Source organism: Carcharodon carcharias, chromosome 5, assembly GCF_017639515.1.
Source record: "Carcharodon carcharias isolate sCarCar2 chromosome 5, sCarCar2.pri, whole genome shotgun sequence".
Classification (NCBI taxonomy): domain Eukaryota; kingdom Metazoa; phylum Chordata; class Chondrichthyes; order Lamniformes; family Lamnidae; genus Carcharodon; species Carcharodon carcharias.
In genome coordinates, this window is record NC_054471.1 from 72552736 (window position 1) to 72573523 (window position 20788).

At 44.2% G+C, this 20788-nt stretch overlaps 1 protein-coding gene across 3 annotated transcripts in view; it reads right to left on the reverse strand.

Moving 5' to 3' along the window:
- Positions 1 to 20788, reverse strand: part of map3k5 (mitogen-activated protein kinase kinase kinase 5) — a 185057-nt gene that overhangs the window by 90170 nt on the left and 74099 nt on the right. For all 3 annotated transcript variants that reach the window (XM_041188304.1, XM_041188306.1, XM_041188305.1), the window contains 3 exons: positions 17920 to 18090; positions 16167 to 16279; positions 6615 to 6774 (listed from right to left, as the gene is read on the reverse strand). In XM_041188304.1, the coding sequence (XP_041044238.1) occupies positions 6615 to 6774; positions 16167 to 16279; positions 17920 to 18090 (444 nt within the window). The remainder of the gene's footprint in view (positions 1 to 6614; positions 6775 to 16166; positions 16280 to 17919; positions 18091 to 20788) is intronic.

Sequence of the window (20788 nt, forward strand, 5' to 3'; positions counted from 1 at the left end):
TGAATATTGGTGAGAGTGATACTCCTCTGGGGTGTGCAGCCAGAGCCTAGTCCATAGCTCCAGGGCTGGCTCAGCTGCACAGGGAGGTAGGAGAATTCACCCCTCTCCTTGGATTCACCTAGTTCTGTTGAAGGGTCATTAGGACTCGAAACGTCAACTCTTTTCTTCTCCGCCGATGCTGCCAGACCTGCTGAGTTTTTCCAGGTAATTATGTTTTTTTTTAGGAGAAAGATAGGCTTGCTAGCAGAGTTAAAGACAAGTACGTGGAAGTTAAGTTGTGTGATATCAACCATATTACCCTCATTAGCCTTCTCTGGGCCTCATCAAAACTCATGAAAGTTAATTAAACACGATTTGCCTTAAACAAATCCATACTGGCTTCCCTTAATTAATCCAAATTGTTCAAGTGACTATTAATTTTGTCCTGGGTTATCATCGCTGAAAGCTCTCCCACCAAGCTGACTGCTCTGTATTTGCTGGGACAATCCTCACCCCCTTTTTGGAACAAGGGTGTTATATTTGTAATTCTCCAGTCCTCTATCTAAGAAGGATTGAAAGATTATGACCAGTGCCTCTGTAATTTTCACCCTCACTTCCCTCAGCATCCTTAGATGCATCCCATCCAGTTCTGGGTACCACCTGACCACACCATGCACCAGACCCAGGGCCCTCTGAGCCCATAATGTCTCATCAGCTGTAATCCTGATGTGTTGCTCAGCATCGGTAAAGAGGGCATCTGGCACCCAGGTGACGCATCAGATGTGATTAGGCAGCATCAACAAAGTTTTATGAAAGGAAAATCATGAATGCAAACCTATTTGAGTTTTTGAGGATGTAACAAGCATGGTTGCTAAAGGGAAACCAGTGGATGTAATATGTTCAGATTCCCAAAAGGCATTCATTAAGATGCCACACTGAGTTGTTGCACAACAACCTCACCAAGTGCACCAAGTGCCACTTCCCCGAATTTTCCCCTTAGCCCTGCAATTTTTTTCACTTCAGATAATTATCCAATTCTCTTTGGAAAGCCACGATTAAACCTGTCCCCACCACACTCTCGGGCAATGCATTAGAGATCCTAACCACTCACTGCGTAAAAAAGCTTTTCCTCATGTCGCCATTGCTTCTTTTGCCAATCACCTTTTTTGTGCCCTTTGGTTCTCAATCCTTCCACTAATGGAAGCAGTTTCTTCCTATCAACTCTGCCCAAATCTCTCAATTTTGAATACCCCTATCAAATCTCATCTCAAATCTCCCTCCTCAAAGGGGAACAGCTCAATTTCTCCAATGCTCCAACTTCTACATAACTGAAATTCCCCATTTCTGGAACCATTTTCAGGAATCTTTTCTGCACTCTCTCCAATGCCATCACTTTCTTGCTAAAGTGTGATGCCCAGAACTGGATGCAATATAGATTTATTGTAACTGCCTTGCTTTTGCACTATTGCAGCACCCCTGAAGCGATGTGGCATATTTGTCAATGCCAGGATTGTCAGTAGTGGAATCATATGGACAATAGGACCATGTGGCATCCCAATCATTAAGAAGACAGTTTGAAGCTCAGGTCTTGCATAATTCAGCTAAAATCTTTGCCATCCTTGCAGCTAACTTATTGGAAACTAGATTATTTTGTTCATTATGGCCTCTTCTGCTTTTGTCTTTAATTCCATTTTCAGACAACAAAATCCGTTATAGACTGGAGGGGAACTTGTAAAGAGAGACCGACACCAGGATTGCCAGATCACATTTAACGATGGCATCATGCACTGGGCATGCTCATAACAGGAGTACATTAAAAAAAATTTAAAAGGTAAGGAGTGTAATGAACTATATACTGGTACACAACTTCAAAAACAAATAAATAAATCTCGGAATATTCAGACTTGGCAGAATAACTGACTTTTTTTCATCTTTAAACTATATCTATAAATCACATCTAACAGCTTCTGTGTCTGATCAGCTAGTAACATCCACACAGTGGTTAAGTGGCCAGGGGTTGTGGGCTGGGTTTTGGAGGGGGGGGGGGGGGAAAGGATCCTTGGGGTTCTCTCTGTACTCCATGCCCCAATTTATAAAGCCCAGATCCTGTGTGCTTTTTAAGCTGCTTTCTCAACTTGCCCTGCCGCCTTCAATGATTTATGTGCATGTACCCCCAGGTTCCTCTGTTCCTGCACCCCCTTTAGAATTGTACCCTTTATTTTATATTGCCTCTCCTCATTCTTCCTACCAAAATGAATCATTTCACAATTCTCTGCATTAAATTTCATCTGCCACTTGTCCACCCATTCTATCAACCTATGTTCTTTTGAAGTTCTACACTATGTTCTTCACAGTTCATTACTTCCAAGTTTAGTATTGTCTGCAGATTTTGAAATTGTATCCTGTACACCAAGGTCTAGGTCATTAATATATACCAAGAGTAGCAGTGGACCTAGTACCAACCCCTGGGGAACCCTTCCTCCAGTCAGAAAAGCAATTCTTCACCACTACTTTCCATTTCCTTTCACTCAGCCAATTTCGTAACTACTTTGCTACTGTTGTCCCTTTTATTCCATGAGCTCTAACTTGCTCACAACTCCATATGCAGCATTTTGCCAAATGCCTTTTAGAAGTCCACATACCCCACATCAACTGCATTGCCTTCACCTACCCGCATTCGTGTCGTTGTTACTACTAGGCAATTTCAACACTCTCTGAAGTGTCATACAGACTTGAAATGTTAACTCTGTCTCTCTCTCTCTCCACTGCTGTTAAGACTTGCTGAGTTTTTCCAGCATTTTCTGTTTTCTTTTCAATACTCTCCTGGCTGGCCTCCCATCTTCTACCCTTCATAAATTTAAACTCATACAGGACTCCGCTGCCTTGTCTCAACTCACATCAAGTCCTGTACATCCATCACCCCTGTGCTTGCTGACCTAAAATTGGCTCCCAGTTAAGCCACATCTCAACTTTAAAATTCTCATCTTTGTTTTCAAATCCCTCCATGGCCTCAGTCCTCCCCAACCCTTTTACCCTGCAACCGGGAAATATCTGTGCTCATCCAATTCTAGCCTGCTGCATGTCTCCAATTTTAATTTTTCACCCAACATAACTGGGACAGCTTATATCGTCATCATCCGATTGCTGTGGGACCTTGCTGCATGTAAACTGGATGCTACATTTCCCTAAGTTACAGGAATGACTACACTTCAGAAATATTTAATTGGCTGTAAAGTGGTTTGGAATTCCTGAGGTCTTACAAAGTGCTAAATAAAGTCAATCAAGCAATAGATCTTATTTTCCATAAAGATGGTATCTTAGTCAGAAAGGTAGCATTTCTCTTTTTTGGTCTAAACTGACTGTTATGACAGCAGTTGGTAAAGGCCGTGTTGGTTAAATTCCAGAGGGAAACTTGAACAACTGTCATAACCTATATTTTCAATTGGTATGCTTGAAATGCAGTGCTGAATTCAGAAATGAAATCAACAAGCCTCAAAAGTTTCTTATATAAACTAAATTAACAATTTATCAATTTAACAAGAGATTAAACACAAATACGTGTCTACAAATACTAATAACAACAAATACCACAATAATTTTTAAACAAATCCCCAAATGAATCACTCCCAGGTAAATCTTCACCAAGTAACAATAACCCTTAGATTTTGAACAGGCACCAGGCAAAACATATTTGACCTTACGAATTCAAAATGACGTCCCTTGCAACATTTGTAGGGCTTACAGGCTTCTTAAATCTTACATGTCTCTGCACATACAAAACCGCTTTCTGTTTATACTTAGCTTTCCCTTTGAATGTAAATTCTCATTGTATCACTGGGTCTTTGAACACTACCTTTTCTAACAATAAAACCACCTTCATAGCACCAATTTTATTAGTAATATAAACACATTGCTTGGTGTCTCCTAGCTAGGTGCAAGATTTTACTCCCATCTTTTGAATGGCTTATCCAACAAATGCAAATGCACTCTTTACCTTCTAACCTTACATTTATCTAATTAACATTAAAGCACCCAGACTAACTGGCTTTAATCCAATTGAGTCACACACAGACACAGACTGTACAAGCCCAATATAAAAATAATTTCCAACAGCATTATACACGTTAATATCTATCTCTTCATGACACTGGCAAATTAACTGCTCTTCACATGTATGCTAAAAATATTAAAATAACTACAGCATGAGAAACAAGCAATTCAACGCTGCAAGAAAGACTGCACATTAAGAACATAAGAGTTAGGAGCAGGAGTAGGCAATTCAGCCCCTTGAGCCTGCCCCGTCATTCAATACGATCATGGCTGATCTCATTTCGGCCTCAACTCCAATTTCCCGCCCTCTCCCCATAACCTTTCAACTTGTTACTAATTAAAAATCTGTCCGTCTATCTCCTCCTTAAATTTATTCAGCGTCCCAGCATCCACTGCACTCTGAAGTAGTGAATTCCACAGATTCACGACCCTTTGAGAAAAGTAATTCCTCCTCATCTCTGAATTAAATCTACCACCCCTTAGCCTAAAACTATGGCCTCTTGTTCTACAATGCCCCACAAAGGGAAACATCCGCTCCACGTCTGCTTTGTCTATCCCCTTTAGCATCTTATATACCTCAATTAGATCTCCTCTCATCTTTCTAAACTCTAGCAAGTAAAGGCTTAAACTGCTCAATCTCTCCTCATAAGACAAGCCCTGCATCTCTGGAATCAATCTAGTGAACCTCCTCTGAACCGCCTCCAATGCAACTATATCCTTCCTTAAGTAAGGGGACCAAAACTGTGCACAGTACAGCCTTGTACAGCTGCAACAACACTTCCCTATTTTTATACTCTATTCCTTTAGCAATAAATGCCAAAATTCCATTTGCCTTCCTTATTACCTTCTGTACCTACATACGAGCTTTCAGCGATTCATGCACGAGGACACCCAGATCCCTCTGCACTGAAGCATTCTGAAGTTTCACTCCATTTAAATAATAAGTAATTTTTATTCTTCCGACTAAAATGGATAACCTCTGGAAAAGTTAAAAGATTTAACTGGTTTTTGTCAAGTACAGACCTAGGGAACAAACAAAAGGAAAAGGGCAGAAGGTAGGAGAGAGGAAATGAAAATGTCATTTTAATAACCTGTTACGTCTCTAAAGTTTTCAGATCCAATGAAAGGATGTGAAATATTAACGGTTTCTCTTTCCACAGATGCCACCTGATTTTAAGTATATACAGCATTTTCTGTTTTTATTTCAAATTTCCAGAAACCCTGGCATTTTGCATTTGTCACAATCTCGTTTGTCCCTCTCAGAGGAAGGTAGTGATGCCTCTGTGCTACGTTTGCCTCAGATTTCTGGGAGTTAACATAGTTAAATCCAACATTCTTATCCAAGGAACCAACTCAAAACCTCAGGTTTTCATGAATTAAATACTAGAAATTAGAGTTCGATTACCAGTGCAATTGCTGGAAATCAGTTCATGGATATAATTTTTCTGGAATCCAGACTAAAGTGAGATTCAGAACAAAAATAGTCAAATTTCTATCAAAAGCTACAAAACAGTCAGGGGCAGCGTCATGAGGTACAGAACGGTCAGGGGCAGCATCATGTGGTACAGAACGGTCAGGGGCAGCGTCATGAGGTACAAAACCGTCAGGGGCAGCGTCATGAGGTACAAAACCGTCAGGGGCAGCATCATGAGGTACAGAACGGTCAGGGGCAGCGTCATGAGGTACAGAACGGTCAGGGGCAGCGTCATGAGGTACAGAACGGTCAGGGGCAGCGTCATGAGGTACAAAACGGTCAGGGGCAGCGTCATGAGGTACAAAACGGTCAGGGGCAGCGTCATGAGGTACAAAACGGTCAGGGGCTGCGTCATGAGGTACAAAACGGTCAGGGGCAGCGTCATGAGGTACAGAACGGTCAGGGGCAGCGTCATGAGGTACAGAACGGTCAGGGGCAGCGTCATGAGGTACAGAACGGTCAGGGGCAGCGTCATGAGGTACAGAACGGTCAGGGGCAGCGTCATGAGGTACAGAACGGTCAGGGGCAGCGTCATGAGGTACAGAACGGTCAGGGGCAGCGTCATGAGGTACAGAACGGTCAGGGGCAGCGTCATGAGGTACAAAACCGTCAGGGGCAGCGTCATGAGGTACAAAACGGTCAGGGGCAGCGTCATGAGGTACAAAACGGTCAGGGGCAGCGTCATGAGGTACAAAACGGTCAGGGGCAGCGTCATGAGGTACAAAACGGTCAGGGGCAGCGTCATGAGGTACAAAACGGTCAGGGGCAGCATCATGAGATAAACAATCTTTAGGCAACATTTAATCAGCATTAATGAGTGAAAAAAGATAAATTCATGTTTGATGCTCATCACCAGGAAAGATAAGCTATCAGAAATTGCACACCATTCAATTTGTCATTACAATGAGGCAGCCATTTTATTTTGGCTTACTGTCTCAATTATGTCGTCACCAGGTAAATAATAACCAATCACAAAAACATGAGTCTTTGTATCTTTGAATCTTCCCTACTCCACAGGAGTCCAACTTGATTCAACCATCCTATTCTCCATAGCAACAAGAATCCCATCTGCTCTAGCTTCTTATTCCAGTCAACATGAAGTCAAACTTACCATGCCGGAGCCCTGAGTTTAAAAAGCTTCTCAGAAGCCATAATAACTCGGAGAGGGTCATTTGCTAACATACTGGCACCAAGGAAAAAGCCCACGTCCCAGTAACTCTGTATTTTTTCCAGATTTCCCTTTTTTCCCAATAGGCTGCTGAGTTTCACACCTGCACAAATTAGAAAAATGACCAAGATTAGCGTAGATATAAAAATTAGATATGCTATCATATTAAAATTGGCTCATAAATGAAAGCATTTTTAAATTAAATATGACAAGATTTGGGCTTTCCTAAAAAGAAAAACTGTGACGTGTCAATGGCAAATAAAGACCTGATAATACATTAGTATAAGTTTGTTTTACACATCTGTAATTTAATTGCTAGCGCTATATGATGAGACATAAGACATTCCTTGCCCACGACTGTGATATTTTATTTAGTGCTGAAATTATTTTAGATAATGATGCAATCCATACCAGTATGCAGAAAGAAATGGACATTTTTCAGGAAGAAAAATGGCAAATAACATTCATGACACAGGAATGCCAGGCAATGACCATCTTCAACAAGAGAGAATCTAGCCATCTCCCCTTGACATTCCATGACATTAACATCACTGAATCCCTCACTACCAATATCCTGGGAATCAACATTGACCAGAAACTTAACTCGAACAGCCAAATACAGTGGCTACAAGAGCAGGTCAGAAACTGGAAATTCTATGGTGACTACCTCACCTCCTGAATTCCCAAAGCTTGTCCACAATCTGTAAGGCACATGTCAGGAATGTGATGGAATACTCCCCATTTGCCTGGATGAGTGCAGCTGCAACTACACTCAAGAAGCTCAACACCATCTAGGACAAAGTAACCTGTCTTTTCAGCACCCAAACTACAGGCACACGGTGGTTGCAACATGTACCAGCTACAAGATGCAGTGCAGCGACTCACCAAGGCTCCTTCGACAGCACCTTCCAAACCCGTGACCTCTACCACTCAGAAGGACAAGGGCAGCAGACATATGGGCAAAGCCGCCACCTTCAGGCTCTCCTCCAGGTCAGACACCATCTGATTTGAACTTTGGTGCCATTCCTTCACTGCACATGTCAAAAACCTGGAATGCCCTCCCAATAGCACTAATAATGCAGGTACATCATATGGACTGCATCAGTTCAAGAAAGCTGGTCACCAATGCCTTCAATTAGGGATAGGCAACAAATGCTGACCTAGCCAGCAGTGCTCACATCCCTTGAATGAATATAAAAGAGACATTTAGTGCCATGAATTAAAGCATTGCGTAGTTTCATAAGATACAAAAAAAATGTTTTGGAAAATTCACAAATTAACTAATGCAGCAGCAACATATTAGTCATTTCATTTCACTTCAATGTCCATAAGGAAATTCATTTTGGGTACATTGCTTGTTCATTAAAAAATTGCACATAAATGAATTATTACAATAAAAGAAAATTACCCTGTCACAGAAGTCTAACTTTATTTAAAACATATATTAAAAATTATTCCGATGCATTAATCGGTCAATTAGTCCCATCCTGAATCCATATCCTTGTCCATACATCAAATTTCTGTTAAAAATTCTTATAGAGAGGGTGCAAATGAGTTCAGGAACCAATCTATCCTGCATCTGAGGGATTGTAGCCTTTTCCCTGAACACATTCATCAGTAATACTGAGACAAGGGGTGATTCTAATTGTTTGTGAAACTCTTAACCTTTGTCAAAACTCTTTGAAAGCAGATTTATTCAAGAAAGATCTGCTCATCAAATACCCTTCCTGCCTGGTTCAATAGTCTCTGTAACCATAAAGAGTCTACTTCCCTAGGACAACAGTACAAAGGAGACATCTAAACAGGATAGCACTCAAGAGTTTCATAATTGTAGGTCTACTCAAAAGGATTTTAATTTTCCGAGGTAGCATAATCGTGTATGTTCCTCGGCCACCACATTGTACACTGTCTCCCCACACACTCCTCCTCTCTCTCTCTCTCTCTTCCCCACCCCCCACCGCCACCCCCCCCCCCCCCCCCACCCCCCCCCCCCCCCCCCCCCCCCCCATCCGACCCAGAACAATATCATCCACTGGTTCACAGGGTAGATGGACAAACTGTAACTGATCAATAACTGTAACTGAGAATCTAAAAGACACTTTGACACATTGTGCTCGAAACACTTCATGACTATCGATGTAGGGGCAACTGGTCGATGACGGCTGATTTCTAACAGCAAAGGAACAGCAGTCATGTCAAGTGATTTCTGAAAGGCCAGAGAGAAAGGAACTGCCGACCGATGAGCACATTCCTTCAGCATTTTTCCACTAATCTGATCCGGGCTTCATGTTTTCCATGGATTTACTTGCTTGAACTGCTTCTCTACCTCCCATTTGTTGAGAGTAACACCAGATCTTTCTAATTCACGAAGTCAAGCCTGCTGCAGAGTCACATGTTCCTCAAGTTCATCATTTCTGTTCAATTCACTCGCAACATCACGGGGATTGTCTGCTGACAAAAGAGGTAATTTCTCTTTCCCGATGTGAAGCCTGACATTTTAAGCATACACTTCCATACATCCCTGGGGTTATCTGACTGTAAACAGTTATGAAGCCTGTCTCTATATGCATCTTTCACATTCGGAAGTTTCTTCCTCACTTTGATTTTAAGTTGGTCAAGTTTGTCTTGGTCCCCTCCACTAAATTCAATTTGTCTTTCATTTGTTATTGCTTTTAAGTCCTTTTGAAATCCATGACTTCTTGTTTGGATGGATCGTAATCATTTTAGTTTGGACATGAAGCTGTTCACAAGGTGATATAATCATTTATTGAGATGTGTCCTCTTATTTATGTCTTCATCTTTCATAAAAATATACCAATGTGCATCATCAAAGCAAATTTGCAAATCTTTAATGGTCAAATTATTCCAGACTTAAACCATTTTACTGTCAGCTTTTACTGTTTTCAGTTTTTGTCGATATTTAAGGAGGAGATGCACAACATTGTGATCTGAATCTCCAATCTCTGGTCAAATCAAAAATTTGCAACAGTCAAGAATAGAGCAAAAACACTGATCCACTGTCTTCTCTCCATGAGTTGGTTTGTCAACACACCTAGTGCAATTACAGAGGGTGTCCCTTAAAGTCAAGTCATAATGATAAAAATCACCAAAGGTGATCTTCAGTGAATCTGGACAAGCAGCAGCCATTTCTTGGACTGTCCCATAAACAACTCCTGTTGCCTCCTCTGCTTTGGTATCCAGTGTAATGTATACCAAAACATGTAATTGATTGAACTGACAGGGCAGATAGAAGGGTCTATAGTCTATAGCTGTATTGTCATTCAAGTCACCAAGATAGCTGTACTTCCAGCTCCCCTGACTGTTCCGTTCCAGTTATAAGATAACATTTGGTGACAGTCATTTAGAGTCTCATAATCTTTTCAAACAAAGCCAATTTCATCTTTTTGGTATATGATAGCTTTGGCCCAAGCATAAATTTAAATACTTAATATATATTCCTTTTATATAAAGATCTATCTATTTAGCCCATACTGCGTTTGATTCAATGACAAGTAAGTAACATGTAATACAGAATGAACGTTCTGGTGCACCCTCTTCCCAGTTTTTGTTGAATTTGGCATTGAGGTCCATAAACAGTCGACAGACCCTGATAAGCATATTCAAGGAGTCTGGCATTTGTTTGAGGCAGCCACCGTGGACATTCTGAAGTTGTCGGCTGTCATATGGGCACCTATTGCACTTCTGGGGGAATCTGGCACAGAAAATCACAACCGAAAATTGGTCATCCACCATTTGGCATGATAATTGTTTCGTTATGCTCATTATTTTTATTGTATTCTCAGTAATATCCCTGCAAATGTATCTTTAAATTCTTAGAAACATAGAAAATAGGAGGAGTAGGTCATTCGGGCCTGCTTCCTCTTTGATAACTTTTGCTGTAAGGTGATTGCAAATCTTGAAATAAACATTGGGTTAGATTACATTTTTCTGGAGTTTCTCTCAATTAGGAACATTGAAGGAGGATTTGACGCTTGGGCTGTTCCAGCATTAAATGGGACCATGGCTAATCTGTGACTCAACTCCACAAACCCACCTTTGTCCCATATCCCTTAATGCCTTTGGCTAACAACAATCTATCAATCTCAGGGCGGAATCATCCCCGATTTGCACTAAGTGCAGTAGCAGGCAGGTAAAACATTTTACCCGCTGGCCGCAATGGGGGCTTTTCATGCCATCTCGTCCCAAACCTGCTGCATTAATTATGCATTCTCGGGAAACATGTCGTTTCCATGGCAGGCGGGCTCTCATTCACCCAACACACCATCACCTCGCCACTGCATCACACTGGGTGCCATATTTAAAGTCCAGCCCCACGCACATCGCTCGATGCTTCCAGCCCACGAATGCTGCATGGAAGACAGGATGGCCCTGAAAGACAAAAAGACTGAAGTCCCCAGGTTTAGTGATGTGTCCCTCGAGCACCTTTTGGACACAGTGGAGGCTTGCAACCCCCACTCTGGCCACAGGAGGGCAGCAGTATCACCAATCCAGCATGGGAGGCAGCGGCAGTGGTGGTCAGCGCCAATGCCCTGCAAAAGAGGGCAGGAACCCAGTGCAGCTACAGGATAAATGGTCTCATCATTTCCACCAGGGTAACTCACTCTTCTCATCACTCTCAACTCACACACTCATAAATCCATCACACATCCACAGGGATCTCACACCTCAAGGGACAACACCACTAATTCTCACACACACCCTCACATCTCCATCAGGCTCATATCATCTGGAGCTCGCATCCTTATCCTGTCCATGGCCCCGTTCACCACACAAACATTTCATGAAGTGCCATGTGTCCTGCTCACACTCTCTCCATCTGTTTTCATGCAGGAGAAGCTGGCTCACATCAGCAGGGAGAGGTCCCAGATCAGGATTGGAGTGGCCCACATTAGGCCCCTCACTCACTTTGAGGAGTGTGCCATTGTGCTGACTGGTGAGAACATGGGCGATGCCTGCTGTGACAGTGAGGTTGGCAGCGAACATCCTCATGAGGATCCTGCACCACATCACCCCTCTCTCAATGCAACAGTGAGTGCTCTTTCTCCTGCTTTTGACTCTGCTGCCATGCACTAATTATTTCTACTTTGGTTCACAGGGAGCTCTGCCAAGCGACTGACAGCCTCAGCCAGCCAGTCCCTCAGCTCCATCCATGTCCTCACCTCCAGCTAAGAGGACTCCTCCCCCATTGAAGAGCTGGAAATAAGCAGCCTGGAAGACCCTGTCACAGAGCTTACCCACACCCTCCACCAGTGCAGAGGAACACACTTTAGTGGGACCTATTTCTATTGCAGGCTTAGGTTCACAGTCTGATGGTCACCGCATGGACACAGCAGGAGGAGGCAGGTTCAGCCGAGCTCCCCGGCACTCAAAGACTGCTGGGGAAGAGAGATCTGTGAGGTCCAAGTCAGATGATGAGCCTCTGGACTTGGCCTTCTAACTCATCCTGGAGAGTCAGCAGAAGGTGAGGGAACATCATGAAGAGCTGCTGGAAGCCCTCAACAGAGAGGCACGCAAGTCGGAGGAGTGCGTCTGCCTGCTCGCTGATGAAGTGGTGCCCACATGTGCGTGTATGGAGGTCTCCATGGGGAGGGTGGCAGACGGCATGGGGATCCTGGTCCAGCAGAATGCTGAAGTGTGCACCCCATTGTGGGAGCCATGGGTGAGTTCCTGCAGTGGCAATGCCAGGGGGAAACAGGGCATCTCAACGTCCCTCCAGGTACTGCTTCCCCTCAAGGAGTCAGGCCGGGACCCTTGAGCACCCTAAGGGAGGAGCAGCAGCAGTTGGACACCCCTGGGTCATCCACTCAGGAATCTCAGAGGCTGCCTGCTCCCTCCAAGTCCCCTTTGCCTGTGACTCCCCTCAACCTTGTTCTCGGTCACCGCAGAGGGAGCAGCTGGCCAACGAGTGCTTCTGGAGGAAGAGGTGTGTGGGGCAGGGCCTTTCAGAGCCTCGTGCAAGCACTCTCCCATGCACATGGATCTTTCACATATCACACTCATCTCACTGTCCAGAACATTTTGAATGCTGCCTGCTGGATTCGCTTTCAGTTGTCCATTTGAACTGACCTGCATCTCCGCCCACCCCCTGGTCACACTCCCATGCAGCACCTGATCTTGCCCACCATAACTGTTATTTCACTTTCAATTTGGATAGCATGGTCTGGATTTGCTTTTTTGTCAGCTCCCCCATCTTTTCCCCTCCCCCAGTCACCCATTTCTCTTCCCCCATTGCATTTGGCCCCTCAGGCATCGCCTTCCACCTCCCCTCTGTGACCTACCAGCAAGAATCCTTTTCCTTCGGGGATATCCAGGTGAACATGCACGTTCCCTTCCTTCCCGAAAATCCCACCCCATCCGCATTCACCTCCCCAACCTCCTCCTTCCCACCCCAAGGTCCGTGTCTGCCACCCTCGCCATCCCTTCTATCCCTACTGTCGTACCCTCACCCTCCCACCTCACTCTGCCCTTGGTCATTCTCACCATTCTCTCAGATCACACCCACCTTCAGTTCACTCCTGCGGAGGCTGACAATGGACCCATCAGATCCCTCCCTTGCACATTCATCTGGATATCCCACCCACTCCAGACCCCTTCCCACCCTTAGTCCTCCCACCACCCCTCGAACTCTCCCACCCACCCCCCCCAGCTTTATTCCTCCCACCACCCCTTGGACTCTTCCCCCCACCCCAACCGCTTACTCCTTCCCCTTTCCCGACTCCCTCAGACACCCTTACTTCTTCTGCCACCCTTAGTCCTTCCCTCCCCTTTCTGCACCCCTCCCTCCCCTCTCCGCATGCCTCCCTCCTCCTCCCTGCCCTGTCAGTACTCCTCCCTCTTACTCCCTCCCTCCACAATCCTCCCACCCCTCTCTACACTCCTCCCTTCCCTCTCTGCAACCCTCCCCCCCACCCGATTCCTCCCTTTCCCCGGACTTCTCCCTCCACTATCCACACTCCTCCCTCCCCCTGGACATCTTCTCCTCAATCCATCCTCCCTCCAAACTCTTTCCTTTACACCTTCCAACCCCTTACACCTACCTCCCCAGTTGCCATCTTTTCCCCCATTACCCCTCCTCCTCCCTGTACACCCCCCACCGTGCTCCCTCCCCACCTCCAACCTCACTCCCATGACGCCTTCATTCACCCCGCGACACCTTCATTCCCCCGCCCCCCCCAACAACCTCATTCCCCCACATCACCTCTCACCTCTTCCTCTCCCAGTCGATCCTACACCTTCCTCTCTCACCCCCTCGACCATCATCCGTTGTGAACATCAACGGTGCCTTTCCAACTTCCATGAGCTGCTTCGCAGCAGAGCCATATCCATGAGAATCCACCCAGCATGCCATGGACGTTCCTCCAATGTGCAGTTGCTGTCGGCTTCCAGCATCTTCTGCTCCTCGGATGCTCGCGATGTGAGCAAGGCCCTGGTGATAAGCCCTGACTGCTGCACGTCACAGTTGTCAAGACGTGTTCTGCACAGGTGTGTTTTCCCGCGGGCTGGCTTTATAATGATATGCTGGTGTATTACAATGAGGTTCCTGATGTCTGACAACGGGGAATGTGGCCCACCATTGATGGGCTGAGCAGACAATCACAAACTGGTTTCATGTCATCATGAATCCGATTTTTTGCCTTCTCACCATACAGTTCGCTCACGCCACTGAACACGCCCGACGCCAGCGGGCAGAGGATTCCACCCTCACTTTAGAATATACCAATTGATGTAGCATCAATTGCTATTTGTAGACAAGCACTCCAAACTTCTAACATCCTTTGCATCAAGTCCAGCTCTAATTTTTGGACCATGCCCCCTAGTCCTGAATCCCCCAACCAGCAAAAGTTAGCTTTGTGGGCCGTAGGGAATTGAGTGAAACTTTCCAGTTTTCAGATACAACCCATGATGGAGTACATGGAGTTAATTTATGAAAGTTAAGGATTTTATGGAGTTGAATAAACCTTTCATGTGGAGGTGTTTTCTTAAACGTTTATAAAAATGAAGCTTAGAAGGGATTATTTTATAAAATATATAAAACACATAATGATTCATATGGTCAAGAGACAACTGCAGGTAAACAAAATTTCTCTGTTTGTAATGATAAGGAAAATCCAGGGTACGGAGTGGACAGTTCATGCACTATTGCCCGTCTTGTACCACTAACAAAGTTAAGTTGCATCCCTAAAATACCCCTGCCTGAACCAATCTTCCCCTCGACGTTATATGTAATGGTCTGAATCTACACGCTCAATGCCTGCACAAACCCGATAACATTTTCTGCTGATTCAAAAACAAATGAGAGAATCTGTCACTCTTCAACACTTCCTCTTTCCACGGTTGTGGAAATTTATTTTTAATTTTGCAGATGCATCTGACACACAGCTGAAACTGAGCCTTCACTAGTCCAAAGCAGATGTATATTTGAAACATTGCTCTAAGCTGTGGCTCAAATTCCGTAAAGTGGGGGATATGGCAATAAGAGTGGGCAAGCTTTCTGCCCACCCCACTCATTCCACCGTGGGTCTTTGAGTGCACCTCAGAATTCTGGCCAGTATGCCCTTATTGTAGCCCAGTAGAAGCAGACATGGGTTCTGCTGGGGAAGGATTGCCTCAGCTCAGCCTATTTGATCCTTGCTAGGAGAAAAATATATTTAATTTCTCAATCTAAAAATGACGCTGTTTTTTAGTGGAGGGAGCTCCAAGTGTGTTCCAATTTTTCCAGTATCACACCAGAACGGATACCTCTTCTGGCTTGGGCCACTTTCTTCAATGGTTACAATCATTCCATCCTGAGAATTTGGATGGAGCTCCTGGCTCCTCCAGCAGGTGGACAGGAAACGTGCTACACTTCTAATGGTGGAGCTCCAAGAATTTCACTCCCAATGAGTTGGCCATTGAAAGGTCCTAGGAGTTACTGGAAGTGGCAGTGCAGTTGTCTGTTCAGGCATTTCCAGGTGTCACCATGCCAATTTATGGAGAAACTTCAGACACTGGCCTGTATTGAAATAAGTTTTGCCCCATGGAGCAGCTTGAGCTATTGAACTCCTAACCTAAAAGCAGCAATAAAATAAAAAGCCTGGGAAAAGTGCAGGGAGAGAAATCCAGATTTTCCCTCATGTCATAATGGATTTGGTGGGGTAAGTAACTCTTTTTGAGTCAATGCTTTCTTATACATTCTTTATGATCAACATTAGAAGGTAAAAGCTCTGGTTCAAAGAAGTACCACTGCAAGTCCCAAGAGTCTTAAAGCCATGTTCTGCAGTTATATTAATCAAACTGTTAAATCACCTTGTATCAACGTGTCTTTATCAGAATACACTTGCTGGAATGCCCATCAAGGTAACTAACATTCCTTTAAAAAGAAAACTGCACCAATGACAACTGACATTTTAAATGTTGAATGGTAGCTAATTGAAGTACTTCTTAAAATAGCCAAGTTTATTAAAACATTTACAAACAGAAAGTGAAACTAATTACCTGTTTTGTGCAGTTCAAAGGATGTGTCAAACTGATGTCCTGCTGCGAGGAGTAGAACGGCTAAATTTATCCCAGAATGTACTGTTGGCTCAGATTCAAAAGCTTTTCCATACCTTTAACAGAAGTTCCAACATTAATGAAGCTTAACATTTTCAGATGGCTATCTTTTACTGTAAGCTGATTGCATGAGTAAATCTCGCAGCACTTACACAATCAGTGAACACAATTAATGTAATGTAAGCAAGCACACACAGGACCAACTGGAAAAATTGTTGGTGTTTACTTAGGAGATCCAGTCAAGAAATAAGTCACTCAAAGTTTATTTTAAAGCAACAAAGAGTATCAGCTTACTAGAGTTTGAGTACTCACAAATTCAAAAATGACTCGTGTAAATACAGAAAGCCCAAAAGCCTTTCAGCACCCAAAGGAGATTCAGGACATGCTTCCCAACTAAATAGGAAACATGGACACGTGCTTACCCACCCAACCAAACCATCAAGTCCACTGGATAGTGAAGAAATGTACCTACTGATAGGTTAAAGATTTAAATAATATTTTAAAATCAAATCCACACAGCAGGTAGGAAACTGGGTGCACAAAGAGATATTTATCTGATCTGCAAAAGGCCATGCATTTGTGAAAGACATCCTTTTTAAAAAAGGCACTAGTACATTTTGATCTGTGGTCACCATAGCGCTTAATTTCACACCCAGTCTAAAAGGCAAAATTGTACAAGTTAGATCATTTCAAATTCTTCAGCTTGATCTTTATTACTATATACACTCATCACATTTGTGTGGGGAGGAGTACAGTAGGTGTGCATTTCAAAGGCTCAACAGTCACGAACCTGCAACTCCTTGCCAACTTTCAGAAATGACCTGAGATATGGTTTGCTTTATCAGTTTGCATGTGAAAGTATTCAGCAACATGTATGGCATTACAGTCATTATATAGAGTCCAGGGAAAAAAAAAAATCAACATTTTGTAGTTTTCTCCTCTATCACAATAGAAATCCAACTGCAGCAGCAGCATCAATATAACCCGTCGCTGCTGTGTAAAGAGCTCAGCCAGCAATCTCAGTCAGAATTACAGTAATAACTCGTTGGTCTAAGGTGCTGGCCGAGCACCATATTTTGATGCTGGGTGTTTAACTTTCTTTTCCCCTCACAGATTCTTTGTTTGAGCATCTTTTTCCTTATTTCCAGCTGGAATGATTGTGAACGAGTGCATCTTAATCCAATTTTGCTTGATGAAGAACGTTTGCTCTTAAGCATAAATTAAACTTTTATTTTGCTATTCATAATGTAACAATGCACAATGGTACTAATCTTATATTCTTACTTCTATAACTAACTACACATGGTGGAACTGGGCTGTGTTAAAGCATGGACTTGATGGGCCAAATAGCCTCCTCCTGTGCTGTAACGACTCTATGACTTTGACTCTATAACGAGAGCAGTACAAAACCACAGAGCTAACAAACCTGCTCAGTTTACACAATGAGCTCACTGTAGATTGATGGTGTCATTTGGAAACGCATCATGGAGTTGAATATTTAGAGAGAATATTAGCGTAGCTAAAAATGGAGAACTTCATTCTTCCCTATTTTCTGCTTTCAAGCCCTGAAAGACATATGATGACTTCCCTGACTAAATTATTTTTGAAAAGTCCCAAGAATTATTGGTATGCCTTAATTGTACAAACTGAGTTCAAGGTACCTCTCTGAAGCAAGTAACGTGGAGTGAATGCTCACCAATAAGCACCATTATCTCGGCTTTCAGTGTCCTGGAACCCAGAGTCCAGAAACATGTCCTTGTAGATTCTTCCCAGCAGACAGTATATGTCAGATGGCACTTGCTCTTCTGACTGCACCATTGGCAACAATATAGCAATGGCACTTTGTCGGTCACCTGAAAGATTTCTCCTATACCAAAAAAAAAATGTACAAAGATTATATGTGAGTGCGTGCTGTGTTTCTGTTTGGAATTATATGCTCCAAAACAATGCCAGACAATTTGAAACAAGAACAAAAAGTGCTGGAAAAACTCAGCTGGTTTGACAGCATCGGTGGAAAAAAAAAAGAGTTAACATTTCGAGTCCGTATGACTCTTCCTCAGAACTAAAGAGAAGTAAAAATGTGGTGAAACATATACTGTTTAAGGCAGGTGGGCCAAGTGAAGCTGGATAGAAGGCCAGTGATAGGCGGAGGCAAGGAAAGATTGCAAAAGATGTCATAAACAAAAGGTCAAAGGGGTGTTGATGGTGGTGATACTGGCTGAAGGAGGTGCTATGATGACATTAAGAGTAGAAAGCAGAGTGAGCAAGTGACACATGGCCCTAGTGGGGGTGGGGTGGGGGGAGGGGACGGTGTGGGAAAAAAGATCAAAATAGACTAAAAGGTGGGGTGAATACAGTGAACAATGGAAATAAATTTTTAAAATAATAATTAAAAAAATAGGCAGAAAATATATATATTACACAAATTTAAAAATAAATATTTGAAAAAAGGGCATCAAAAAAGGGTGAGGATGGAGGAGAGGGCTCATGGTCTGAAGTTATTGAACTCAATGTTAAGTCCAGAAGGCTGTAAAGTGCCTAGTCGGAAGATGTGATGCTGTTCCTCCAGTTTGTGTTGAGCTTCACTGGAACATTGCAGCAGGCCAAGGACGGACATGTGGGCATGAGAACAGGATGGTGTGTTGAAATGGCAAGCGACAGGAAGGTCTGGGTCATGCTTGCTGTCTGACCGAAGGTGTTCCGCAAAGCAGTCACCCAGTCTGCGTTTGGTCTCCCTGATGTACAGGAGACCACATTGGGAGCAGCGAATGCAGTAGACTAAATTGAGGGAAGTGCAAGAGAAATGCTGCTTCATCTGAAAGGAGTGTTGGGCCTTTGGACCGTCAGGACGGGGGAGGTAAAGGGGCAGGTGTTGCACCTACTGCAATTGCATGGGAAGGTGCCATGAGGAGGGGGTTGAGGTGTTGTGGGTGATGGAGGAGTGGACCAGGGCTTCCTGGAGGAACAGTCCCTACGGAATGCCAACTGGGAGGAGGGGGGGTGGTTAATGGAAGATGTGTTTGGTGGTGGCATCATGCTGGAGTTGGTGGAAATGATGGTGAATGATCCCTTTGAATGCGGAGGCCGTTGGAGTGAAAAGTGAGGACAAGGGGGAGCCTATCATGGTTCTGGGAGGGAGAGGAAGGTGTGAGAGCAGAGATGCGGGAGATAAGTCAGACACAGTTGAGGGCCCTGTCAATCACTCGGGGTGGGAAACCTCAGTTAAGGAAGAAGGAAGACATGTCGGAAGCACTGTTTTGGAAAGTGGCATCATCGGAACAGATGTGACGGAGGCGAAGGAACTGAAAGAATGGGATGGAGTCCTTACAGGAAGCAGGGTGTGAGGACCTGTAGTTGAGGTAGCTGTGGGAGTCAGTGGGCTTATAATGAATATTGGTGGAAAGTCTATCACCAGAAATTGAGACAGAGAGGTCAAGGAAGGGAAGGGAAGTGTCAGAGATGGACCGTGTGAGAGAGTGATGGAGGGGTGGAAATTAGAAGTGAAATTAATAAATTTTTCCAGGTCCAGACCAGAGCATGAAGCAGCACCGAAAGTCATCGAAGTACCAGAGAGAGAGTTGTGGGAGGGGGCCTGAGTAGGACTGGAACAAGGAATATTCCACATACCCCATAAAGAGACAGGCATAACTAGAGACCATGCAGGTACCCATAGCCACACCTGTTATTTGGAGGAAGTGAGAGGAGTTTAAGGAGAAATTGTTCAGTGTGAGAACAAGTTCAGCCAGACGGAGGAGAGTAGTGGTGGATAGGGATGGTTTGGGCCTCTGTTCGAGGAAGAAGCTAAGGGCCCTCAGACCATCCTGGTGGGGAATGAAGGTGTAGAGGGATTGGACGTTCATGGTGAAGAGCAGGCATTTGGGGCCAGGGAACTAGAAATTATTGATGTGATGTAGGGCATCAGAGGAATCGTGGAAGTAGGTGGGAAGAGACTGTACAAGGGGAGAGAGAACGGAGTCAAGATAGAAAGAAGTGAGGCCCCAACAACACCCCATCCACCAGCACTCTCCTCCGTCTGGCCTGAGCTTGTTCTTTCACTGAACAATTTCCCCTTAAACTTGTCTCACTTGTCTCTTCATGGGGTTTCCTACTCAGGCCCCCTCCCACAACTCTTTCTCTGGTACATCACTGACTGTTTCGGTGCCACTTCATGCTCTCATCTGGACCTGGAAAAATTTATTAATTTTGATTCCAATTTCCACCCCTCCATCACTTTCACATGGTCCATCTCTGACACTTCGCTTCCCTTCCTTGATCTCTTTGTCTCAATTTCTGGTTATAGGCTGTCCACCAATATTCATTACAAGCCTATCGACTACCACAACTACCTCGACTACAGCTTCCTGTAAGGACTCCACCCCATTCTCTTAGTTCCTTCGCCTCCGTCGCATTTGTTCCGATGATGCCACTTTACAAAACAGTGCTTCTGACATAGCTTCCTTAACCGAGGTTTTCCACCCACGGTGGTTGACAGGGCCCTCAACTGTGTCCAACCCATCTCCCGCACCTCTGCCCTCACACCTTCCTCTCCCTCCCAGAACCATGGT